General features: G+C 45.6%; 1 protein-coding gene across 2 annotated transcripts in view; it reads left to right on the forward strand.

Moving 5' to 3' along the window:
* Positions 1–19,242: 19,242 nt before the first annotated feature.
* The window catches only part of LOC124307468 (dopamine receptor 2), a 77,283-nt gene continuing 68,977 nt past the window's right edge, over positions 19,243–27,548 (forward strand). For both annotated transcript variants that reach the window (XM_046769133.1, XM_046769134.1), the window contains exon 1: positions 19,243–20,984. In XM_046769133.1, the coding sequence (XP_046625089.1) occupies positions 19,777–20,984 (1,208 nt within the window). In that variant the 5' untranslated portion in view covers positions 19,243–19,776. The remainder of the gene's footprint in view (positions 20,985–27,548) is intronic.

Here is a 27,548-nt window from a genome sequence, read left to right on the forward strand (position 1 = left end):
ATAACCATTTCCGAGAGCCCGGTTTATAACCCCCGCAGGCAGGAGCCGTAATTCACGTAGGGTGTCTTATTGAAATGCAGCTTCTAAAATATACATCTTCATAAATATAGTTAACAGCGGATAAGCGGGAATATTTTCTTCAAAGCTTCTGCAGAATTGAAAAGGGAATCTGAATTTTCTCATTACGTTATAGAAAGAGGAAGAACTCGTCTTCAAAGATTCTTAAAGAAACTATAATGAAATGCAAATTTTCATCGTTTATCTACGCCACAGAATATAAGATAACATTCATTCTTGGTTAAAACTGAAAATTATTTATATTTATATCTACGGTTTTCCCTTACTTCACGTGAAGATTTCTTTTCTTCACACATTCACAGGTGTCATTTCAATTTCCGTACGTTAAAACTTTGTCCTACAGATCTTTTTTTACCTTCAATAATACGAGGAAAAAAATCTTAGAAGAAACGATGATTCGTAACGCTTTTTTTTTTTTTGAGAGAGAAGGTGTCTCATTTACGAATGATTGTTATATACCAGGGCAAGTCGGTGTACCACCTATATACAAATATTACGGCGTTGCCAAAAGCATTCATAATAATGATAAGAAAGTGCGTTGCTTGTTCGTCGCCACACTTCCTTCCTTCCTTCCTTCCTTCCTTCCTTCCTTCCTTTCCTGCTTCCCCCAGTATTTATCTTCATCAGTCCGTTTTCACGGCGTGCCTCCGGCGCACACGGTTTCTGACGGGTTCTTGTTTGCCGCTTTGATAATTAATTGTCGAAAAAGCTATTGTTGTTACAGGTGTGACCTCGTTATACGATATCTCGGCAATGTTTATCGCCCAAATACGCGCGTACGCGTGCAGAACGTTCCGGATAACCCAGTAAATTATCGACCCGCTCGTAACCCTGTTACATTGTTAATATTCACCCTGCATTTATGATGAATTTCAAATAAAATCAGTGCAACAAATTTTCTCACACGCAAATGAACAAAATCATTTTAATCCCCATCGTAGCACTTCCTCACCTGCAGATCAAAAAAAGTGAACCGTCAAATGATAAGCTGGGATAATCCGAAGTGAAGAAGGCTCGCGGAAGTTGTTAATTAGGGAATGTAGTTCGGAGTGGCTTTATCTTTAGTTTCCTTTTTTTACACTGTTTTTCATCAGTGTTAATCTCGAGTTGTTTGATGAGCTGCACTCGCCGGACTAGCTGCTAATTAACGGCAATACGTAATTGGAAAACTAGGTTTGAGGGTTGAAAAGTTTTTCTTTCACACCAGAAGTTTCGCGCAAATGACGTCAGCTTAGCCGTGAACGTATCGTCGATGTCGCGACGTCATCCATTTTGTGGATTTAACGTTAAATTGGCTTTATTCGTCAACTCTGTTTCAGGTCTTACAACTTTGATCGTCGTCGCACCGAATTAAACGAATGCCAGAACTCGGTCGAGGGAAAAAACAGATCGAAAAAATTAAATTGTCGATATAATTGCGAATCTGTTAAAATTCTATCTTAATTATCGTGAAATTACTCCAGAGTTTCAACAGTACCGAACGGGGTGGATCGCATCAACTCTGGTATCGACGTTATAAAGCGTGAGAAAAAAGCTGGTGGCTTCTCGCAATAAATCCGATCCCAGATAAATTCTTTATTAACTTTTGTATATAGACACTCGCGGCTTATGATTCCAGGCAATAAAGAGGAGATTTCGAATCCCGAGGCAATATAGAGAAGATAATTACTCGAGAGCTGTGGAAGAAAACAGACGAAAAAATTTAGTCGATTATTGTATGTTTAATTTTCCCCCGTAAAATCGGCGCCGAATTTTCATCACGACTGCGGATGCAAATGAATCCGATCGTTGAACGTTAATTAAATTCGCTGTATTTTCTAAATGCACGATCAATCGGGTCTTTACTCGAAGCAGGGAATAATCCTCCGTCCCAAAGTTTGTCCGGAGCTTGACGTCGAGCACAGGGACTCGCTCCCCGTATACCTGCGGGTATAAATTAGCCGTTGGTAATTAGCGGAAGGTTATTAGATTTTCGCGCTTTCGTGCGACGTTTGGCTCCGCCCGTGTTTCCCGGATCCCGGATCCCGTAGTTTCCCGATTCCGGTAGGTGGTGTTCGAGTGCCGGAACTACGACGTCGACGGCATTTGCGAGGCGGACAAATTGCCGGCTCAAGTCCTCGCCGATGTTGAGAGAAATCCGCGTAGTCTAGCCGCGAAGCCTTACCCTTCAAATATCGAGCCGCGGATATTCTCCTTGCAAAATTTAATAACCGCGAAACTGCGGCGTGCGTCTGCTTGCCATTATTGTACTGGAAATTAAATATGTTGTATTATAAATTCAAGTTCTTCAAAAGTAATTAAAGCCTCATGAGAACAACGAGTAATCAATTCGTCTTCGCCTGCAGTTGCGAGGTATTCTTATCCGCGTGCACTTCTCTCCGGAGGATTAGATTTTAATTGACTGAATTGGCAACTCGCCTGAAATTGCAACTCGTACAGCCGAGTGTAGTCGCGAATCTTTACCGAGAAAACTTTACAACCGAATATAAATCAACCGATCGTTATAGAATTATCGATGCAATTATAGTTCAAGAACTTATCCTGCTAGCTGCATTGATTTTACGGTAGTCGATACACCGAAGCAACTGATTTCTCAATGTGTAAGTTCTCTGCTCCGGACGTATTGCCTCGTAGCACCGATCATCGAAACCTGCCGTTTGCCAAATGGGTCGAAAGTTCGCCTGCAGACATTAATCGTGATTTTCATACTCCCAATCAAACGTCTCGAAGTTACTCCGTACAATAAGGGTTGAAAAATGGCAGAAATACTTGTCGACGTCGTAAGATCTGTTGAATAACGCGTACCTATAATCGGTCATAGACGTGCCCATACATTATAAGTACAGCCAAATTGGACGGGACGTAGTTTTAGATTAGTTTGAAAACTATTCAGGAGATTAATGCCAGCAGTTGTAGCAGCAGGGTGTTCAAGAGGAGAGGCCCAAGCTGTCTGCAATAACGTCGTTGCGAATCTTTCACCTCATCTTAAGCGCCGTCGAATCAACGTCGACGTTTTCCGTTACAAGCTCTTGAGAGATTTGCCTATCACACACGGTTCGTCGCCACGTTTCGCTAACGATAAGTGACACGGAGTCCGTTACGGGCTGTTTTATTCATCGCGTAGACCAGAGTCGCGTGTCCCGCGTGATGGGATGCGGGAGTAAGAGGGGCCATAAAAATGAAGGAACCCTTCGGCGTATCCGGTCGAGCAATTTCCGGCCGGTCGGTAGTCCTGCTAAATCTCGGCCCTGCAGTATCGGGTTTGCATTAGGGCTTCCACTGCCGATTTCGAGTCAAGGATCGCCCCTTGATCACGGACATTCGGCGGGTGCTTTGTACGAGATCCCTCTTCTCAACCCTCGAGATGGATTCCAGTTTGCCCCGAAAACGACACGGCGATACACACGCGTTTCGTCGAGGGCATCGAGGACGTCGGGATGCGCGTCTCGCTAATGCAGGGCTGAACGAAGGCCCTTTTAGCCCTCCGTAAGTGTGGTGTACACGCCTTTTATCCAAGGCATCCTCCGCAGGAGTTGAAACGCCGCAACGCAGCGTCCGAAAATCGATTAATGCAGTTTACGGGATCGCAGACGAATCAAGGGCTCGATCGTCTTTTTCCTCATTTTATTTTTTACAAAAAAATTCTCTCCTTGTCTGCTCAACGATATCCTCGATATTGGCGCGGGTAGTTTTGTCGAATTTTACGTACAACTCGTGGAACGGGAAGCCGTGTTGTTCGGGAGTTACTCAGCTGCATGAAACTCCCGTTAATTTCATTTGATCAAAGAAACAAACAAACAGTTCGCGGAGTTTGTTCACTCCGGGCTTGATGTGGTTTTCGTTTGTTGTTCGTATATTCGACACTGTTTCGAGCGACTGGACGGCGTTCAGAATTGAAAACTTAATAGAAGTATGCGAGGGTATTTCTGTGGAAAAATTTACTTTCGCCGATTCTCATTTACACGTATCTACTGATTGTAAAAGGGGAAATTTTCTTGCGGGAAGACTTTGTAAAGTGAGCAAGAGCTGCATCGTCGAATAAGAGGATGAAAAATCTCGTTCGGTCGGAACGTTTCGAGTGAATAACCTGCTCCGACTTACACTTTCGTCCTTGCATTTTTCACCGAGCAGCCTTTCGTTTCACTGTAAAAGGTTCGGAGGCTGTATTCATTTACTTCAACTAGGAAAAGTAATACATCAGGAACTTTCACGCTGATGAAGAGTTTCCACGCTTCTCATATTATTCTTATAATTTTTATGCCGTGCACAGGAATTGAAATTTTTTCTTATTCTACACTTAAACTTTTCCAATAATACGTTAATAATAATAACAATTATGAACGTCCGTTTATTCATTCGCTTCGCGAACTGTGGGCAAAGAAATTCATGAGAAATTCTTACAAATAAATTCCGAAAAATAGACATATAAGTTATACGATTAATATCTTGACCTCTGGGACAGACAACGCATATCCGATGCATATGCGAGGGAGAAATTTAACGTCGGTTCGCATATCGACCTTCTCTACTTTTCATCCTACGTTCAGCGCTTTTTCCCTCTTGGATTTCTTATCGCACGTCCTATTTATACGCGCAGGATTCTACATGCATATACTTATGTATATATGTGTACATAATATACTCGGTTGACTTAAAAACTCGTATTTTCTCAATTGCACGTACAAATATACACGCCGCGTCACTTCCAGACTTGGAAAATATTTTTCCATCCCATTCTTCCGGTTTGCGGTAGAATGTTTCTTAGAATAGTTTTTACGAGTATTCGTTCTGACTGTTGACTGTTTCGTGCGATAGAATAAACGATAAGAGCTTTGTTTGATTCTCTGAGTCATCTTTTTCGTTCTCCCCTAGCTTCCCAGCTGAACTTACAAAAGACTCGCTTAGCAACTTTCATCGTTATTGTCGAGTAATTCCTGTTGTGATTAAAAAAAAAAAAAAAGAAAAAGCGCTGCCTTGACGAGGCTCGCGCATGCTTTTAACGAATAGATTTTATTTTTTGCCTTCATCTTTTATTCAAAGGGTTGTATATGTGCGTACTTGCATCGCACTCATGTAGAAGACATGAGAGAAATTTACGTACATAAGGGTGGACCTTTGACGGCAGCAAAGCCGCGCTGGCTTCAATCCGGAGTGGAAAATCGGGTTCACTCAGCGTTAGTCCGTGCGAAAAATAAACAAGTTGGCTTGCTCGTTGGAGTCAAGCGGTCGGAGATAAGAGCTGGATGAGAGCGTGGAGGTAGAGTTAATGACGAGAGTTGAATTCCTTGGGTGGGGATATAGGTATAGTATATCCGTTCCGGGAAATGCGCATCCGACCCGCGAGCTCAAAGCCCCGCATCCCAAAGGGGAACCGAATTTTTCTCACTCTGAATCGCCGTTCCACGGAGTCCCGAGGGTGCGTCCTCGAACTCCGCGACGTTATTTATAAAAAAATGAGGTGAAATCGAGAAGGAGAATGAAGAAGAAACGAATCATTCCCACCAGTCGTTTGTCCCCGGAATTGCACGGAACGAATGTCGGGTACAAGCCGTGAAACGGAAGCGGATATTCGCCGCACCGCGTCGCGTTGTTCAATGGAATTTACCGTCACCCGTCTCGATGCAGTCGCAGAGTCCATTTCTGCTGTTATTTTTCACCTTTCAGCTACCGTGCACCGAGAGGCGAGTAAGAGGAAACAACGATACTCCTCCACCTTTGCGCCGAATGTCTCGGGAGCGAATAAATCGGAACGTCCGTTGGGTAAAATTTACGTTGCGTTTCCGGGATAAAATTTTCCAGTTTCCTTCGTTGTCCGTTCCGCAGCAAGCTTGTAGGTGTGCGCGGTGCTTCGATAGTCGACGATTGTTTCGAGCATACATTGCAGGTTTGAATCTCGGTTCAGTTGTCGTTTCTTGTTTCCTTTTTCAATCCGCGTTCTCGACTCGGATCATGAGCTCGAAAATGGAAAATACAGCCGGTGCATTCGAGCGAACATACCGTACATCCTCTGCCATATTTGTGCCGAGAAATTCAGTCTTACAACGTGTGACGTGAAATTCACAACATTGGCTTTGCGGACTATAAATATCTGTCGCACGTGATGCGAAGATTTTCCCAGAGGACAATACGATCGAAACGCCTACGAGCCTCCAGCGAGCTAGACAGCGTGCCAACAGTTTTGCCCGAGGGATGTGACAAGGGGATGGCAAAAAGTGCGCCACCCGAATGTCTCAGAGACCGGCAGATCTACTCGAACTCATCTTTCACACACTCGGGAGGATTCTCTGTCAGTCGTTTAATTACAGCCTGGTTTTTTCGCTGCAGGGAAATATATGGACGAGGGATGAAAAATCGAGTCGTCGGAATGCGCGGCGAGCTTTTTCTATCCGCCGGGAAGCCTGCAGCTTTTCCGTATTCCCGGGACGCTGCGTAACGAATTTGGTTACCGGATTCAGGTTCGAAGGAATTTAACGCGCGAGAAGCTCGCGGATCCAAAAATAGAATTTGTTAACAGGTGGCTGCTTCAGTCACGGATTGCTTATCAGATTCAGACGAGGTTTTCGCCTAACGAACTAACAAACTTACCAGACCGTATCCCTTCGCATTACATGGGGTAATACCGAGTAATACGGTGCGTGACGGGCGCCCTTAGACCACGTATCCAGACCCAAGATCCGGGCCTCTTGACTCGAACGATAAACTCGAGAATAAAATCTCCCCTCCCTTTCGGCTTATGCCAAAAATAACTGCTAAGCTCTGACGTAATCGGCTTGATTCTTATCCCTTCCAAAAGCGCTGCAGGGAAAAATTTGCTAAACATGCGCGTGGTCGAGGCAACGTAATTCTACAATATGCGCATGATTCTTCGAGGGAATTGGGAAATTCATAAAACTGTATCCCGTACTTTATGGTACATTTGATATCGCTGCGTCAAGTCCGCGATTTATAACTAACGTATAGACCGTAATACGGGTGTAGAAAGAGCCGAGGTGCGTGTCGGGTAATATCGCGCGATTAAGGGGGGGAAATAGGTTTAGGACTTGGTTATTTCAGTGATTTTCATGATTTGTTTTTTTTTTTTTTTTTTTTTTTTTTTGGCAAGAAAGGAGTTTATATAATGTATTGAACTTTGAAATGAAAATACTTTTAAAAAATTACGATATTTATTTGAATATATGTATAAAATGTTACTTCAACGTTGCAATAAATTACATACATTCCTTTCTTAGCAAAAAAATTCACGACAATCACTAAGCAAACCGTAGTCGCAAGCCTATTTCTACCCTCAGGGTTATTCGCGCATGGTGCAAAACTATAATTTAAGGTGTAGCGCAAAGGGATCTCGTGCCTTTTGATTAGTTTAATTGCACTGATTTCGTTCGATAAATTCCCTCTCATTCGTCGATTTTCCGAGGAAGCTGTTGTTCGTTGTTAGTTTGTCCGCGAAATTGCTGTGTTTTTCTTTATTTATTTAAACGACCCGATTACTCATTCCGTCCCGAATATTTCCTTTCGCGGTGTAAGAATAATTCAAAAGTAACGGGGAAAACGACGGGTTCGCGTGGCGATACGTGGTCCGATAAGGTGTCGTGAGCTACGGCGATGTAGTTAGCGCGGTACGGTTCGAGTGTGTGTACTGAAGCGTGAGATCAGAGACGTGTGCGTACCGCGTGCAGTCCTTCACCACTCCCAGGATAATTTTCACTGGTGAGGATTAAGCTCTAAATTCCTGCCAGGATGATTTGCGGTGGATTAGATAAAGGACGCGGCCAAATTCGTCATTCAAACCGCTAAGGATAATTGCGGGGGCGAAACTAGGAGGTGGGGTCTTGTTTACAGTAGATCATTTAGTCTAAAGTGCCTATTTCGGATTTCGGGATTCGGGACTCGCCGAGGTTCTTCTGCTCACTGCCTTTCGTGAGGAAGATTCTACCGCACGACGGTATTCGTCCCATATATTACTGCGCGATATTCTCGTTACGAAGGGTGACGGCGCACGGTTTACATTAAGCAGATCACATCCTCCGATTCCCATATCCGGTGTGATTTTCCGGTATAACGACGATTTCCCAACGCATGCGGGTCCAGCCTTTGCCGGGGAGACACGGGAAAACTAACGCAGGACGGAACGCGAGGCGTTTATTTTCCCTCGGAAATAAATTCCTCCGCTGTCGTTTTCATCCCCTTGGTACGGATACTCGAAGCACCGAGTTCCACGGTTCTCAACGCCGCCGCGAGGAAAGGAAGAAGACAAAATCTCGCCCACCCCGGTAACCCGTCCAAATCCAATCCTAATTTTTCACCGGACAAACTAATGGCGGCTCTTGTTTTACTTTTTGAAAATAATTATCCTTCCCTCATTCCTTTGGAAAATTCTCTTTCCTCCTACTTTCGTATTCATTAAAAACCACCGCCAGGTGAGTGCCGGTTTTCCACTTACCGTAAATAACCATACAACGGCGAAATGTTATACTCGCAGGAAACGATAACGTATCACAGTGTGTCGGGACAATCTCTCGAAATCGTGATCGTGTTTCAGGTTTCTGCCCGTCGAGTGCATTTTCTCACTATACAGGTATTATAATACGATAAACTGATACACGAATTTCATTTTTTCTACAGAAATTCCATTCTCATCGTCAACCAGACAGCGAGCGATCGGTAAATCAAGGGCAATGATTACACCAAATACCATGACGATGATTTTCACCTGTGGTTATATATCGTACACATTTTCGTACTCCGTTTATTCACGCTTTTATCACGCGCATTATACAAACACGTACCGCAGATTAGGCTGGAGGCGCAGGTAGAGAAAGACATAGAGAGAGAGAGAGAGAGCGATAGAATGGAATAGAATAGACTAGATAGAGAGAGATAGAGAGAGTGGCGGCGTGTCCTATCGCTATGCAGCCGACTAGGTTCGCGTTAACCCAATTACAGGAGGACGGTAGCGGTGGCAGGGAGAGGAGGGGGGTGAGGAGGATGTAAACTTGGTTGTCTGGATATATTGGCAACAACACCTTCCTTGGTGAGGCTGGAGCCCCGCTTTGTGTCCTCCGGCGCTTCGCGTAGCGCCCGCAAGCTTGCACCCTTAGGGCTCAGGGGTTCTAGGAGTGATTTTCGTCCGCTGCTACAGCGGCGCTACGGCCTCGGTATGAACTATAAATATTTGCATTGGGTAGAATTTGCGGAAGGGAAATTGCAAACGCAATATCCAGCCGCTGATTATTGCGAGCTCTTGATGCATCCCCGTCATAAATTTGAAACGGATTTTACGTTCTTACCCCGACTCGATGTAATTGCGTTGTAATATCGCGGAGGCAATTTTGCCGGGCAATATACATCTTGCGTATAATATACTCCTGTCGATGCTTTCCTGCGGACTAAACTATAAACAATATCCAAGAGCGAAATTATTTCGTCTGCTGCTGATTTCGAACGTTCAGGTGTTCGTAAAGGGTATCAAAGAAGCAACAGGTTCGCTTCCAGTTTTAATACAGCGGTGGCTGAAACCCTTGGAGATTTTTAATTTCATCAACGGTGTAACTACGAGCCTCGGATTAAATAAGCCCACTTTCACTTTGTCTCCGCAGCTTCGTTAGCCGTTCAATCGCTGATGATGCCTTGACGTTTCGGTGAAACTCGAGATAAGGATCACTGTAATTAAAACACCGCTTACAGACGGGACAGTCTCGTTACCAATTTCACCGAGGAGTTATAATGAAAAATACCGCCTTCTAAACGGCTTCATATCCGCGGCGTCACAATTGTATAAATATTCACCTCTCTCGTACAATTTGCGCTCTGTATAATCCCGCGGATCGAGGGTAAAAAATGAGCCCGCAGGGCTGCCGCAGGACAAGTAGGCGGTTGGTAATCCGGTGTAAAGAGCCTGATCCTGATCCTTTGAAATACCGAGATTACACGTTTGTCAAATTCACGGGGTTGCCCGACCACTGACCAATACTCCCGTTAATTAAATGGCGTGATTTTCACACGTCCCGGTCACTTTCTCCCTGAAAACGTTCCGCGTGCAGAGCTTACCCGAGTGATCGATAAACTCGAAACAAATGATGCTGCTGCTGTTACCGTCCAGCTTCCGTCGATCTGCCTGACCGGCGTCCATCCCTCTTCGATTTCCTCCCCTTTTCCCGTTGCAAAGCTAATTATCTTGCAGGTGGCCAAATGGACTCGAAGAATGATTAACGACGCGTGTTTTCCGCGCCCCTAGAATCGATCTCACGCCTCCGCACCGACCTTATATCGCCATTAGCCCCGTGTCCAGGGACTGTTCGACACGAGTTTGAAAAATCCCTGACATTTGCGTCCAATGAAATAAAGTTAACGATTTCTTCCGCGACCATTGCTCTTTTTCATCGTGTGTCTTTGATTCCAGTCTGCAATCAGACTTGTTGTTTCGCGATCGAAACGGAACCAGCCGACGCAGGTATACATACCTAACAGCGTCCCGACAAAGCGCGACTTGTTCGAATGCAGAAATGCACCACGTATCGACGAAGCTCGATAAACTTGACCGCATAACGAGGCCGGCGTAACTGCATCACACGACGTACAAGCGGCGTGTGTTTCGTTTGATCATAAATTAACGGCTGTACAAGAGGGAATGAGGACAGAGATATACGGGGGTGAGATATTCACCGGTTGTGATATTCAGCCGTAGTTCTGGCCGTCTCAAAGCCCGGTTATACCGCCTACCGCTGGCATTCATATTCATCGCGGTCATAGCGATTGTTACAAATTGCCCGTGAGATTTGCCCTCTGCGGGCCGGAGATCTCACCTGGGATTCACCTAAACTCCCCGGTCGCGTAAAGTTCGGCCCTGCACCCGGTCGTTTCTCATTGTTTTACCCTCTCCGCGAGCCCCGAAATAACGTAAGCTCTGCCAGGGGTGTTAAGAAAGAGCGGTAAAATTCACTCTCACCCCCGCGTGCTTAGAGTATTTTTTCATTCTGAAACGCACAAAAATACACGGTGTAAATTATTCACCCGGTATAAATCGACGAAAGTGTCCGTGTTAAATCCTATCTCGTTCACTCGAGCCTGGATGAGGCAAAAATTTGTGGAGTTGTCACCCCGCCGCCCTGCTAACTCCCTGCCACGCAGTCTCGCCCGCCATTTCTCACCCCTTTACCGTTTATTATCCTCGATTTTTTTCCTTTTTTTTTTCTTCTTTTTTGTTTGCGTTCGGCGGTTTTCATTCGTTAATTCTTCCGTGTCGGCGGGGTTCGCCTGTGAGAGAGGAGCAAATCGTGTCTCGGTTCGCTAGCTCGGAAAACGACGTATTAATTACCTGTGTGTGTGTTTTTTGTAGTTTTTTTCTCCCTCTCTCTCTCTCTCTCTCTCTCTTTTAACGGAATATTAATTGCTCTTTGTTTCACACTCGCACATATTACAAAATTATAGCCGTACATTAGTATGAATATTATACATTGTTATAGGAACAGAATCCTCAACGATACATTTATTACCGCTTCTCAACACGCTCGCCTTTCGTACCGAACTTGCCCTGGGCTATTGTTTCTTTTACCTCGTCAAACATATTACATTTTTACTTCCTTCAACTCCTCTGTTCTCTTTCATATCTTTCATTCTCTCGCTCGGCTGTATTTTTAAGTCAAACAAAATTGCAGCTAGTTGAACGTGTTTGTTTTAAAATTTCAACCGTTTGCTTTTCGATTCTGTGCTCACTCGGGACAGGAATTATTTGACAAGTTTAAACCCTTGTGAAATACTTTTACTTGTGTAATGAAGTCGGTTGAGAAGATACAACTTCGTACCACACACGTAACATTTTTTTAATTGTTCTCATCAAAGAGTATATATTTCCCTCTCGAGAAAATCAATTTGATCAGTTTGAAAAATACATTTTTACTCACTGAAAAACGAATGATAAAAGTCGCAATGAAATTACTAGCAAGAGATCTTCTTTACCTACGATTTTACTTACAGGCGATTCCTTTCCACTTGGTTATTTTATTTTATTCATTTTTTTTTATTTTTTCTTCTCTTGTTTAGGAAAGTTTCAGGATCGCTGGTACCTTGTCGATTATACGGAGCTCAAGTTGTCGGCGATGCGAGTTGGAGCTACGAGGGTTGTCCAGCTGATAAGCAGCTTACGTCTGAGCACCGTGGTGTTCGAGGGTAGTAGACAAGCCCTGCTTGTGCTGTCGCCTTGAGCCAAGATCGACCCTCGCATTCGTTGCTCCGACGCCGAAGTGCCGGACAAAATAAGTTCTCCTCAAAAACAAAGGTCAACATCCGATTTGTGTAGGTATGCGCTGCTCGATTTCTATCTCGTACGTATTCGCTTCTTACTTTTTTCCTCACCGTTGCTCGTTGCGATTCTTTGTTTCCAAGAATGAGCTAAAGATCGTTAGGAACAAAGCTCTGCGGCTAATCCGACTTGCAATCAATTGGCATATCGTGTTTTTCCTCCTTTTTCACCCACTCCCGTTGTCCTCTCCTCCTCCGTCTCATGAGTTAGTTATAGCTTCTTTGAGTTTCTTGATTGAATTTCATTTGATTAATCGGGAGAAGGAAAAAGTCCGGGATTAATTTCAATGCCGAGTTTCTATTTCGTCCATTGAGACCACTAGATCTGGTTACCAAAACGCTGATTTCTGGGAGAATTATTCTAGTTTTCTGTCTTCAGAAATTAGCAGCTGACGATTGGTGGTAGTTATCGGAAAAATTTAGTTCACAATTTTGCTACGCTTATTCGCCGTGACGACAAAGAAGGAGGTGCGCAGGTTGTAAATGCAGCCCGGATGATTGATGCCTGGACGGTTCTTCGCGTATATTACGAGCCGTTGAGTGGAAACGGTAAACGAGACGATACTTTCTTTCTGTTATTCATTTTATGTCCAACGAGATGGCAATTAATCACGAAACTTCCAGCGATCTAGAATTGGTACGTGCTAAACCGCGTTAATTAATTATACGAGTCGATCAAACGTCGCGAATTCATCAACCAGCCGAACCTCCGATCGTAAAATCCTTCCAAAGACACATTTCTGACTGCGCCTACTCTCCGCATGATCGGCTCGCAAGCTCAATCAATCTACTCTCGAGGAGCGTGGACGTCGAGTTTATAAATAGTCTCGACCTCAACGCTTCAGGTCGATAAAAATACACTTTGAAGCCCGGTTTCAGCCTGGAAGTGCCACTTTGACTTGTAAAAAAATCTCGTAAACGGGTCTCTGCCCAGGTGAACTCTGTCGGGGAAATTGAATATGTATTATTGATGCTTATTCGAGCCATTTGAGGACGTACGGGACGTGCTTGGAAAGGTGTCGGGGTCGACGATCGGTCTTGATGGTCCACTTATTTCATTCACGGAAAATCCAGCCACGCTGCTGAATTGGCAAGGAATTTTTTTTGCTCGCGATTTCGAGCGCTTTCACGCAACCGGAATCGGAGGACGATTTTTGCCTTTTCGCTGACGTGCCCGACGACCGGTCCGCTCGTTTTCTTAATTACCCGTTTGTCCGTTCGTCCCGAAATTTGTTTCTTTGTTAAAATATACCGGCTGCGTCGAGGTTCGTCGTGTGATTTCGACTTCGTGAATCCAGCCATTACAATATTGTACAGAGAAATAAGAGAACACGAGTAAATACTCGCCATTGGTGTATATTCGATGAAATGAAACCTCCATTGTCTGTTGTTTGTTATAATATAATGGGAAAACTTTGAATGCCTACATTACATTGGTAATTGGTATCACAGCCGGGCAAATAATTCGCCGCTGTTGTTTCGGAGTTCGCACAACGATGGTTGAATTTTTTACTTCGAACGAGCTCTTGACAGGTTTAACTCGGAACATTGTTGCAGGATACGGAATATCCGTTGAATTTTTGACTTTTGTATCGATTGCAGCAATAATCACCATCATTTATACAATGACACAATAAGTTGAAGGAGAAAAATTTTGATCGTGTCAAGTGACGCTAGCGCTGTGTTTTCCGGAAAAACGTGACACTCGGTGGCAAAGTAATTCACGAACAACGTCAGCGTCGTTAATTGTCTGACCATGTCGTGCGGTACACGAAAAATCGTGCCGGTCGGAAATTGAAGGGAAAAAGAAAACCTAACAGCAGGAGAGGAGCAGCGGAAAGAGAAAAAGAAAGGAAGATTAACCGTTCGCTGGATTGACCACAGTCCTTAATTCTGGGCGATTCAACAGCCCCGACATTACCACCGTCCGATTTTTATCGACTCTCGATGTTCCCGTTCCTCAATCGACTGTAACTCTGATCGTGAGCGGTTCAAGTGGTTCGAATAGATTGATGGTCACACCGTACAACGAAGCTTCGCGTTTAGTGTCCTTTTGCCAGTTCGATTCAATCCCTGTTTTCTGGCCTCTGTTGGAAACAGCCGCGTGCAGATTTCAGCACCGTATTTGCTGAGTTTATAAGAATTCCCGAAAGTACCAAGATTCTGGAATAATTTACGATTGTATTACGTGCAAGGAAATTCCCGGAGCCTTGATTATTAAACTATTAAACTGATCCTTGTGTCATCCATTTTTTACCGAGATCAATAGAGGCCGTCAGCTTTTTTCTCGTCTCCTGCATTTTTCCGTCCAAAAATTGGCACCGATGAGAAGGACTCTCAGCGCCTCAGTCTCGCTTCTTGTAGGCATACGGGAGCCAGATGTTGTGGATTAAATTATACGCGAGTCTTCATCGATCGGTGCGGATGGCGAGGAACAACCGGATTCAAAGCGTTATTCAAGGGGAAACGGGTTGTGTAAGGGTGTGTATACGTCGCAACGTCAACTGCAGTCCTCGCTTCGGTGCCAGTGACAAGTCCCTGCACAATCAACCCGTTTGCTGTGTGTAACAGGCCACGCGCGCTTAGTTCGAGAAACAGGGAACGCCGCCGGTAACACCGAACCTCGGGCAATGGATCAAAGGACTTTTCAGAAGCGACCGAAAATTTTACGAGAGCGAAAAAAATTGGAGAACTCAAAAAAAAAAAAAAAAACAAATTGTTTCAAATTACAGCAGACCGTTACGGCTCGTTGGGATGTTGTTCTGTAATTTTTGAAAGTGCTTCTTAGAGCAATGAGCCATGTTGTACGGGCGTACAGCATCTAATGCATGAAACGGCCCCGTTTAACGAGACCTTGAGAACGCGGATCGTTTGGGTAATTGAGATTATTTTCATCTGATTTTATATCCTCGTTTAATGCAACATGAGACTTTCATCGGATTAAAACGTGTTACGGTGTAATGTAAGTGTAAAACCGCGGCCTCTGCAGCAGTGGCAGAGTAAATTGCTGGAATTGTTTAGGTACCCGGTTCCCGGTGAAAAGACGCGAAAGTCGGAATGGCGGCGGTTATGTAGAAGTTTCAGGAACTCGGAGAAGCTAACCAATTTGGTAAAAGTCTAGACAGTTGGTTTTAGCGAGGCGATATCGCGGGGTAATCCCACGAAGAGAGAGAGAGAGAGAGAGAGTGAGGGAGAAGTATATGCGGACCGAAAGACGTCTCGCATTCGGGATCAGTCTGATTCTGAGGAACACTGTAAAGAAGCTCGCCGAGTATCTCAATCGAGAGGGAAACCGGGAGATGGAGAAATGGCCAAAGCTTTGACCCCCGATCTGTCTTTCGTTGTTATTTAATCGCGAGTGGGAAAATCCCGAGTCGGGAATGAAGACGAAGAAAAAGAATATCGGCGTCTGCCGATCTTGGCCCCGAAACTTGATTATCCTACCGACCGACAAGTTTTTTTTCCACCCCTCCCGAAAGAAGGGCGGAAAAATATTTCAACCGTTCCAGTCGGAGTCATGATAATCCAGTGCCCGGAGTGAACTGCGGCCAGACTTGACCGTGCCCCTCGGTTTTCGATTCTCAGTCTCAATCTCGCGAATCTCGACTCGGTTCTCATTGACCTTCCAGTACGTTCTCGACGCAGCTCTCGAGACGGAGAGCAGCCGAGGCAAAGCCGCGAAGTCGCGACGCTACAACCCGCCCGTTATTTGAAAAAAGAAGAAAAGCGGGGTAAAAAAAGGGCCGAAGAAAAGGGAAAAGTATGGCTATCAGTTCGGCCCGGTTTGCGGGTATTGTGCAACTTTTGTCGCGAAGCGCCAAAAACGCCGTCCGACCGGCCAACTCACCCCTTCATCCCGCAAGGGTGACGTGGGTATGGCTTCGGGCTTCAATCCGCTTTGACCAGGCAGCGGTAAATATTCGCCCAGATCACGGATGAGAGCTCAGACCGCGGCATCCCCGGCCCCTTTCATCCCCCGACAAACTACCTACCCGACTAACTCCCCTGCACACTGCAGCCCCCCCCCCCCCCCCTCTCTCTATCTCTCTCTCTCTCTCTCACCCCTCATCCTCTCTCTTTTTATGTCCTCGCTATACCTCCGGCGTCTTCCTTCCAAGAAGGTCGTCAGCTCTGCTCTCTGCACCTCCGTTTCATCGGACTGTGTACCATGATGCCACGGCATTCGTTCCGTCGGTAGGTACGCCACGTATTTGTTTTTGAGCTTCGGATCACAAAACGTCCCAAGCTCTTTGACGTGCAGTTCATTTTCAGCTGTTCGGCAGATACTCGAAGTTTTCGAAATGTTCTCGAATTTTTTGTCCTCGATTCTCGTACCATTTGTTCTAATCTGATTCTGGTCAGAGGAAATTATTTTCGCGCGTAACGTGACTTTTCTGTGAAACGAGGCTAGCTGAAAAAAGTTTTAATCTTGGGGAAAAACGTGGTCGCGGAGTGGTACGGAGAGAATTATTCGTAGCAAGAAAAATTTTTATGAACCGCGTGCGACCTTCTTTTCAATCAAGCCGTTCGGTCAGCCTACTTTTCCTTCCTTCCCTTTTGCGTATCAGCGTAGCTGTCTGCTCGAGTCAAAGTGATTGTGGTTACGTAATATACGTCTAAATTTTGGATTGAATAGAGAGTTTGGAAGTTGAGGGAACCCTGTGTACGCTTCACTCGACAGAGAAATCGCGTAGCGTCGGGAATTCCACCCACTCTCTGTATTATATTTACGAAGGATACAAAGGATAATAATTATGCGAAATTGAACCTCGACGATTCTGACGCACCGGCGCGTTGGTGTGTTCAGGGGAGATAAAATTGGCAGCGGAATATCAAAAGCCGACCGAGGGATTTCGGCCAAAGGGGATTATGTTTTACGAAAAATAAGTTATTCATAGAAATTGGAAGTAGAGGAATGGAAAAAAATTATCGTCGATGACAACGATTTGTTCATTTTTAACCGGTTTTGGCAACGAGACCATTTTATCAGCTGTGGCACACTCGACCAATTTGTTACTGAGAAAGAGATCGCGTTATCTCACTGAAACTCGGTAGACGGAGAGAAAGAGAACGAGAGAGACAGCGAGAGAGAGTGAGAGAGTGAAACTTTTTCTCGAAAAGTTTACTCCGCGAAAATTATTCCATCAAATACAGCGAACATTTTCACCACTTGAATTAAGTACACGGTACTTACACCTATACGTATATTGATATACATAATGTAGACATAATCTTTCGACAATGAGAAAGTTACAGCGTATACGCAAGCGGAGAAGCGAGCGTCGAGAGCCGGTTCTCTCCTCTCTTTTCTCCTCCTCTCCTCTCCTCTTCTCATCGCCGTGGAAAATTATCTCTGTAGGGAAATTAGATTGACACTTTCCACTGTGAATTTCTCGGAAATCGCGTCATGGGATTTGGACCTTCCCTCGCGCCCCTTTTGCGCCTAAAATTAGTACACTAAAATTAGAACCACTGACCCTCTCGCTGCTGCACCGGCGACCGTATCAAGCCAATTTATAACCGCTTGGCTCGGCCTCGTAACCTTCGGATTTTCTTCAACCCTTCTGCGTAATTATCAGGAAAAATGTTGTTAAAACAGATAGTACGTCGCGTACGTGAGCTGGAAGAGTTTTCCGGGATATAATAACGTCCCACATTTTGTATACTGCACGTTTCGTGAATTATTCATGTACATGAAACTGCGAAAGGATTCGTGATTCCGACGCGTTTTCATCTACGACAGATTCCTCGAATTATTTTTACTACGTTATTCGTTTCTGATTAATTTTTCATCTATTGTGCATTTCAGTTTTTTATAGTCGACTGAATCCGCACTTGTGTAAAAAATAGTTTTTCACTTTTCTTCATCTCTCGCTCTCTCCCTCTCGTATTGGCTGTCGGCTCAGCCGTCCGATTTTAGGGCATATTAAATGTATGGACGCACGGCGCAGGATTTCCAGTTGAATGGTGGAGAAAAAACGTGCGGCTCTATTCATATAAATTCTGGTCCCGGTAGAACGGGAAAGTATAACAAAAGTCTCGATTCCCCGGAATTCCAATAAATCCAGCTTTCAGCTCAACTTTGCCGCACAGAGCCCCGAACCAATTTAAATTCACAGAGCCCAATTACATTGATTTTAATCTTCCGTTCAATTAGCGGTAACGCTTTACAACGTCCCCGCACAGTGTGTAAATTCACGGATTTATTTGAACCGTGGTCAGATTGTGATAATTGATTAAGTTGCTGATGTATTGTCCAACTGGTGAAAAAAATTGAATGGAAAATTTTTCATTTCATCAATTTCCAATATCATAACACACGTGTAATAACTGTATAGATATCAAGCATCGTATTGATTTATTGTAAAATCGGTTTATTTTTTGCTTCCTATGTTGCAGGTGAAACGTATTGTTCGACCCAGATAAACCGAAGCCATGCTAAAGTGACGAGGTGGAATATTATTTTCCATTTTTGTTGACGAAGAGAAATGAGGCTGTGAAAAATCGTCAATATGCCATAAATTTTAGAAAACGTTCGAGACGCAAGGTGAGATTCCAAGTGAGCAAGCCATGGGAAAAATATACTCGATATAAGAATAAACGAACAAAACTTGGAAGAAAACAATTCATAGAGGAAAAAGCGACAGGAGTGAGAGGAAGAGAAAAATTCAGAGAAGCTGAAACCTCGGTCGGTTTTAAATTATCCATTAGCCGGAATACATTTCTCGTTATTCATTTCCCAGCACGTAAAGTAAATCATTTTAATCTATACATAAATCGTGACGTTAGTTATTAATTGACCAGTAAATTGGTTGTTGATAATCGTGCGTCGAAAGTAGCTACTTAAAACATCGGAGGATCCTAAAATAATTAATTTTTCGATCTCGTTCGACGAAAATCTAATTTCTGATTGAGAATTACGTAACAACTTAAAATTTACGGTTCGTTCGATATCACGAGTGCAATATATCAACAAAGAAGAAAAAAAAAAAAAAAGAGGAGAATAAAATATTTGAAATATGGATAAAACTGCGTACTTGCGATAGCGCGGTTTTTCTTTAATTCACAGAGAAAAAAATCCCCTCGATCGTCAGAGAGAGATCAGGGATCACTCGGATCTCGGCATTCGTTTCGGGCCGGAAACGAACGAAGGTATAAAAATCAGAAGACCGATAATGTTTCCAATCGCGTTGAGAGAATACCGATCGGAGGATCGGCCGACAGCGGCGTGATCGGCGTTAATCCCGTGCCTGATAAGAGCGCAATCTCCGATATCAGTAAGAATGACAAGACACGCGAAACGAGCGAAAAGACGGGGGACCGAAGCCCCGACCTGGACCTGATATCCTGCAGGCAGAGGAAGCAGGGACTCGGCGTCCTCCTCGCATCTCGGGGTGCAAGATGAACGAAAGCGATATTTTTTACCTGCTCGGTTCGGAAGATGGCGAAACGAGCAGCGGCGGAACCGACCTGAACAAGACCTACTACAACGCGTCCAACGGCGGTAACGAGACGGGCTACAACGACCTATGGAACTTGGCTTCGGACAGAGCGGGCCTGGCCATAGTGCTGATCCTCTTCTCCGTGGCGACGGTATTCGGGAACATGCTCGTCATCCTGGCCGTGGTGAGAGAGCGGTACCTCCACACGGCGACGAACTACTTCGTGACCTCGCTGGCCTTCGCCGACTGCCTCGTGGGTCTGGTCGTGATGCCGTTCAGCGCGATATACGAGGTCCTGGAGAACAAGTGGCTCTTCACGACGGACTGGTGCGACGTCTGGCGGTCCCTCGACGTCCTCTTCTCGACCGCCTCCATTCTGAACCTGTGCGTGATCAGCCTCGACCGGTACTGGGCCATCACCGACCCCTTCACCTACCCCATGCGGATGAGCCGGAAGCGGGCCGCGATCCTCATCGCCATTGTCTGGGTCTGCTCGAGCGCGATTTCCTTCCCCGCTATCGCCTGGTGGCGAGCCGTTCGCACGGAGAAGGTGCCCGACGACAAGTGCCCCTTCACCGAGCACCTCGGCTACCTCATATTCTCGTCGACCATATCCTTTTACCTGCCCCTCTTCGTCATGGTCTTCACCTACTACAGGATATACCGCGCGGCGGTCATACAGACGCGCAGTCTGAAGCTCGGTACCAAGCAGGTCATGATGGCCTCGGGCGAGCTCGAACTCACCCTCAGGATACACCGCGGCGGCGCCACCAACACCGACGCTCGACACCTGTTCAGGACAGCCTCGAGCACTCCGGAGGACCTTCAGGACCTCGAGGAGCCTCTGACCGCCCTGCACAACAACGGGCTTAGCAGGCTGCCGTCGACGAGGATCAACAACAAGCAACACCTTGGAAAGAACTTCTCGCTTTCGCGGAAACTGGCCAAGTTCGCGAAGGAGAAGAAGGCCGCGAAAACGCTCGGTATTGTGATGGGTGTGTTCATAGTGTGTTGGCTTCCCTTTTTCGTTGTGAACTTGTGGTCCGGGTTCTGCTCGAGGTGTATTTGGCAGGAGGAAATTGTTTCCGCCGCCGTTACGTGGCTTGGGTGGATTAACAGCGGCATGAATCCCGTCATATACGCTTGCTGGAGTCGCGACTTCCGGAGGTGAGTTCGTCTTTAACGTTTTATCATCATCCTCCTCGTACTTGCTCGTAACGCGCACTTTTGACTCGTCGAATCGAAGCACACCCAAGGTACGAATATCGTGAAACTTGCGCCGAGGGATCGTAGGACGGATGAAAGCGAGCAAAGGATCATCTTGGCGAGATGTCGTTAGTTTGTTTCGTTAGGCGAGATCCGCGACAGGTTCGGCGTTACGAATAGGGGTGATACCGGGCAAAAACGACAGACTCTGACAAAGAATAACAATGAATGGAACCTTGTTTCGAGGGATAAACCGACCCGTGACTGCCGCGTCTAACCGCGCCATCTTTGGCTGTGAAAAAAGTCGGACCCGAGCGATAAAAAAGAAGTGAATAAACGAAAAGTCCTGTCGCCGGTCAACTTTTTCTATACAGATGCGACGTCCTCTGGGAGGTTGATATATCGAATTTTTTTTCCAATTACATCGGCGAGAATCTTCGTGGAGAGAATATGACGAGACAGCTAGGACCGTTTCAATCCGGGAGATTGAACTAGACGCAACTATCCGAACTCGATATGCATAACCTATATAACGCGGTAGTCCTCCTCTCTTCGAGGCAGGGAATCGCCGGATCTCCCACCCTCGGCCTCAGGATTCATGGGACAGTTTAAACGTGTCGCTCCTCTGGAAGAGATTTCGGGTCTGAATAATCTCTGCCCACCGACCGTAAAGGCCACTTTGCATAATACGATTTTTACCGAATTCCGACCTCGATTTCTTCCCACCGTTCACCAGTCCGTCTTCTCACGCAGAGTCACTCCCCTTAAACCCTTCCATCCGAACCTTATTCGGCTGTTGCCCATTTCCCGCGTGATTTCGTCCCTTATCATATTCTTTTTGCGAAAGAAACCAACGTCGGAGGGATCAAAGAAATTAACGAGCAGCTGCTTTCTCCGTCTCCCAGAACCGCGCCTCGACCGATTGGCGCATATTTCTGAATCTTCGTCCTTTTTCTACACCCAAACGTGTCTGAACACAGTTAAGTTACCTCCGCGTCGAGCCGGGGTTTGTGCGAGGCGACGGCAAAGAGGCACAAGACTCAGTCGGCTGTAAACTTCGCGTTATATCCACCCTCCGAATCCCCCGAGCTGAATCCTCGACTGCTCTTGGATACCTCGGCCGGTTCCCATCTGCGTATAGTCCCGATTACTTCCCCGGTACTCGCGCAGATTTCTACTCGGTGGAAAGTTCGCGGTATATATGTACGTATACGCTACGTTAGAGAGAATGGGACGTGAAAGAGGAAGAGAATAACGCACGTACCTCTCTTGGATGGGCCGGATTTTTATGCTCTTCGTAAAAATTGAACACCTTCAACGCTCGACTCGACCCCTTTAAATGCGGGTACGTCATATGTGCGCAGCAACGATGAAATTGTAACGCTCGACACGGGCGTGGAGTCGTGTTACAAGACGACGCGACACGTCAAAGATAGCACGAGTTTACAGCAGACTGAATTTATGTCGCCACCGCAGCTGTTGCGTACCTTCGGTAAAATTACCTTGAGAATACGGGTTCAAGGGAGAGGCTTTTCAATCTTCGACACGTACGAGGCGAACCATCGTTTGTTGTTACGACCGCCAGGGTGAATCCGTCCACCTCCGTTTCCCGATCGCCGTCAAAGGTCGGCGTAAGGTATCCGGCCGTTTCGTAAAGAGAGTAAATTAGAAGGTGACCTAATTAAGAGTACCGAAAGCGTCAGCTCTCGATCTCTTTGCCCGAATAATCGAACTCCCACGGTGGTCTTCCCTGTTTCTTTTCATTTCACCCCTGTTTGATGTCGCGGCGTGTATTCGCGACGCAAGCTTGTTGCCGAAACGTCCGAATCCCCGAAGCGTGAATTTCCAGAGGGTCAGTTTTTGTTCTTTCGTTTTTTCAGCACGAGCCGGGAATTGTAACGTCGCGTTTAATGGCGGGAGAGCGACTGCGGGCTGACAGAGAGTGAGGCGAGGGGCGGCTAGTGGCAATTCAACCGACTTGTTAAGCAGGGCTATTCGTATGCCGTCCCCTGTCCCCCCCATTCCTCTCCCCGTTTTCCCGACTCGGCCCCTTTCAGCGTTTGTTCTCTTTTCGTCCCGAGGACGCTTCGCTGCAGGGGTTGCAGACTCGACGGCAAGAACATATCGCCGAAGGGTTCCCCCCCCCCACCCGGCTGGTATCTCGAATTATCCGCCCCGCAACATACCGACTTCGCCTATCTTTCCGAGCCCTCGCAACCCTCGACCTTTACTCCGCTTTTCACCCGTTGTTTTTCTTTTCACTAACCCCCTCCTGGTTCTTGGCTGCCTCTCGAGCCGGGGAACCCGGCGTTTTGTACAGACAAATATCTCCGCTTCAGCACGGCACGCTCTCGGATTATTCAAATTTTCAACCCCCTCGCCACTTCGCTACCGCGCCGATTATACTCCGGTGAAAAAATCGCAGTCCCCTTGGCCCGGGTTCAACTACGACCGCTTTTTTCCACGACTTTTTACAAGTGTCCCGGTAAAGAGTTTGTCGACTGCAGTTACGGCTCCGTTTACGTACAACAGAAATTATAATTCGTCGAAACAAATAAAATTTACGATCAAACGAAGGATCGGAAGTTGAGCAGCTGCGGGTCAAGTCGAGAGAATTAAACTTGATTCAAACGGTATCTCTTTGATGTGGAAAATTATTTCGCATCCACGAATTTCAATTCAACAATTCGAAATACTGAAAGATTCAGAGCGTTGACACGAGTGTAATTTTTTTTCCTCCTCGACCGCTGACGTTTTTAAACAATATCTCAAGTTATACGAATCGAATAGACTTCTTTTCTTTCAACAAAATTCAATTGAAACAAACTTCAGTTTCAATTTTTCAGCCGTGCTTCGAGCGATTTACTGTTTTCTTAATTTTCATTTCACTGGGCGCATACGAGACCATTCAAATCTCAATTAATCGGGCACCACTTATCATGAAACTCGGTCGAATTTTTTGCTACCGTTCAACGTCAATTTTCTACTCTCTCTTTCCCTCTCTGCAGTATCGCGCAAACTGCAAGGTCGAAACGACTTGGGCGCGTCGCGGGTGCGAGGACGAAAACTTCCCACCTGCAGACCGCAAACACCATAATTTTGCTTGCCAATCTCGAGGGTACGTAGCTGATACCGAGACTTCGCGGTCCAGCGACGACATAATCGGCGTCGGCGATTTTCCCGCCTAATTGCAACTGATTTAGCGGCGTTGACGTGAAACCGAAAATTGAATACCAGCCCTTAGAGATTCAGTCAAAATTTGAACCTGCAGAAATAGCCTGTTAGGATCTTACGCGTATAATTCACAACGATACACTGAATTTATTTTCTTCCGATAATGCGGCATCCATTTTTCACCCCCTTGTGGTCAGATCTGTGGTGAAAAAACATCGCTTCTTGGGATTATGAAGAGTGTAAGGGGACAGAAGGATATTGATTCGTGCAGAGTCAGCTGCAGCCAAAAAAGTTTCTTCTTTTATTCGCTACTTCTGCAGCAGGCTCATAAATCTCGAGTCTTGCGATCCATTGGGAGCCTTTAACTCTCGCCGAAGATCTCTAACGAGGGTTAGCACACGGGATGATCATTATAACCGTGCTCACGCCGTTAGGGATATAATAAATACGTGCGTGCAATAAATATTGCGTGCGTTGGGAGGACCGCGGGATCCCTTATAATTCCCCTTCGTTTTCCCCTCTTTATCCCTTATTTTTCCCTCAATAATGAGCCAGCCATACGCTTAATGCTTCTATTTTCACGCCCTTATTTAACCCCTTGCGAAATATACACTTACCGAGTTCGCAGTTATTATCCACATTACGCAGTTTTGTTTTCAAACCTAAAAGATTTTTAAAACAATTGCGATGTATATCAGTTTAAAAAAAGAAAAAACAACGGCAAGAAATGTTGTTTCGTTGACATGTTTTCAACACGAGATATAATTCTCACGAAGCTAACTAAGATGAATTCATTGTTCCCTAGTTTTTTGAAAAATTGACGATGCTTAATCCTAGATGCTTTATGCAAGCTTTCTCGTTAATTCCACCGGCTTCAACTGCTTCTTATCGTAAGAAATGTTTCGAGAAATCAGAAGAACAAGTATACACGATTATACGTGACGGAAGTGCGAATTTTCCCAAAAGCATGCGTCCCCGCATTACTTCTCGGATTCTGTGAAGAAAGCCGAAGATTAAAGGGAGGCGAAAGTTGAAGGGTCGAAATGAGGATCGGGAGACAGGAAGCAGCCTGCAGCGTGCTCGGTGAAACGATCGTTTTTCTTTTCAAGTTTCTCGTTTTATGGTTCGCAAAGCCGGAGGGGACACGGTTTTTGCATCGCATTGCTTCGAGGCCCGTTGCGAGCTTTTCCTGAATTTCCCGCAAGCTCACCGGCCGTTTCACGCGAGCCTGGAACTGGATATCGAACGATGCATGGATTTGAATTTTGCACCTCTGTGCACACGTGTCCTAGAATCGGTGACGCGGTTTCACCCTGACCTGCGTCGAGCGCGGCCGTAAACCGACGTTTTATACTCGTTTGCGGCCAGTGAATCGACTTTGCCGATCCGCTGAAGAAGTACCCGAGACCTGATCCGAAACTCGACAGAGCGGTTTTATCGCGGCAATTTATGCGAAACGGATTTCTGCCCCGTTCTGCATATAATTGGCATATTTTCACCACATCTTGAGGGGGTGGTACTCATCGCGTCAAGAAGCAGAGCTTCGTGCTTGGAATTATCCGCGCGCATCACGCCACTTGGTCGAAATTAAATTTTCGCAAAAACCAGCCCCACACCCTCGACGTACAACCGTGAGGACATTTCTTTTAAAGAAAGTCAAACGATTCTCGGCTGATTGTGAGACGGCGACCAATCATCGGGTGTTTACGCTCGATCGATAAGCCCCGTATTTACCTGCAAATAAACCGTCAATCACTTCTTCGCATAAATAAAACTCGAAATTCGAGGCCGGAGGCGAGAGTGGCGGGCGGATTGCAAGTCGGCGGGTATAACTCGATCGGATTAAGGTATTCGTTTCGTCTCGAGGAACTGGTCTGAGATTCAAGCGTCGCTTTATCAGCATCTGGAAAAATTTTTGATCATCGCGAATGTAAGAGGGGACGTAAATTCACGAGCCAATATTAGTCGTTCGTATTAAATTTGCAGTATAATGATTTGGATTGATTTCTTCCTCGAAGACGGGAGTGAATTCTGCTCCCTCTCGTGTTCTCCAATTTTCGTCATGCCCGGCGGAATCTTGACTGTACCGTATGTATAAATTACAATACGCAAGGGTGGGTGGTGGTGAAAGAAACGTGGAAGCAAAAATCAAATGTAAGAGAATGAGACAGCGGGAGGGAGGAAAAATATTTTTCCTCTTCTATTTTCATACGCATGGAATTTCCTTCGGAAACATAAATAGCCCTGCGCCCACAGCTCGATAACAATTTTCCTCGACGGTCCTCGAGGATGTCAGCCCTCCGAACTCATTCCGCTCGAGCAAACGACCAACGATTTTCTCCAATGGTTTATTCATTCGTATACGATTGAACAAACATCAGGTGATTCCCGGTAGCTCTACGTAATTGGAATTCCACACTCGCTTGGAGAGATCGCGTGATCCACAGGTGTGATAACTGCCCGCCGATTCTTTTCTATTCGGTAATTGAACACCGGTTGTTCGAAAAATTCACCTTTCTATTTTCCGCACGAGATGCGTGTCGCGTTGCGTGAACCGCTGCACGGATGCTCTAACCGTGCCAGCGAAAGGTCATGTGTCACGCGTTACGGGTCACCGAACATAGCCGGGGTTCGGATATAAGGGAACATCGGATAAAAATAACCGCAAACTCTGAGCACCCTAGTCAGTTACCACCGCAGGATCCACGAGGTATAACAACACAGCAGCACCGATGTGAAGTAGAACGTGGAGAATTTGAGAAACGAAATTACGCCGGTAAAATATCTATCTATGTTTATTTATTTTTATCCGCGTTGTTTCGTTCCTAGCGCGAACGATGCATCGCCGATTGCAAGAATAATAAAAATAATTGAAGGATGACGGTGAAAAGTGTTGCTAAAAAATTTAACACCCCCTTTGAAGAGCCGGCGAATGGGGTGCGGGAAAAAGGCAGTTGAATGGCGGGAGAACACGGGGTCGTAAAAGGAACGAGAAAAATTCCTTCGCATTCTCGTGAAAGTTAACGACGGTCACGAATAGAAAGAGAGAGAGAGAGAGAGGAGAGAGGAAGAAGAGGAGAGAAGGAAGGGGAAAAAAGTAAATTATCGCGCCGTAAGGCGATAAGGAAAATAGCGAGTGATACCGTTTCGGAGATTGGTTTTCGAAGAATTGAGTTATATCGAGGGTGGTATACACCTGACTTTAGAGCCCTTGGACGTTCCACCCTTCGGCGTTTGCATATCTGTTGTCGTCTTATACGCGTGTATACACATCTTGTATATATTTATACACTTCTCTGGATTTATCCGCAAAATATGAAATACAACGTTTTATTTAGATACATCGTTTTT

This window comes from Neodiprion virginianus, chromosome 6 (assembly GCF_021901495.1).
Source record: "Neodiprion virginianus isolate iyNeoVirg1 chromosome 6, iyNeoVirg1.1, whole genome shotgun sequence".
Classification (NCBI taxonomy): Eukaryota; Metazoa; Arthropoda; class Insecta; order Hymenoptera; family Diprionidae; genus Neodiprion; species Neodiprion virginianus.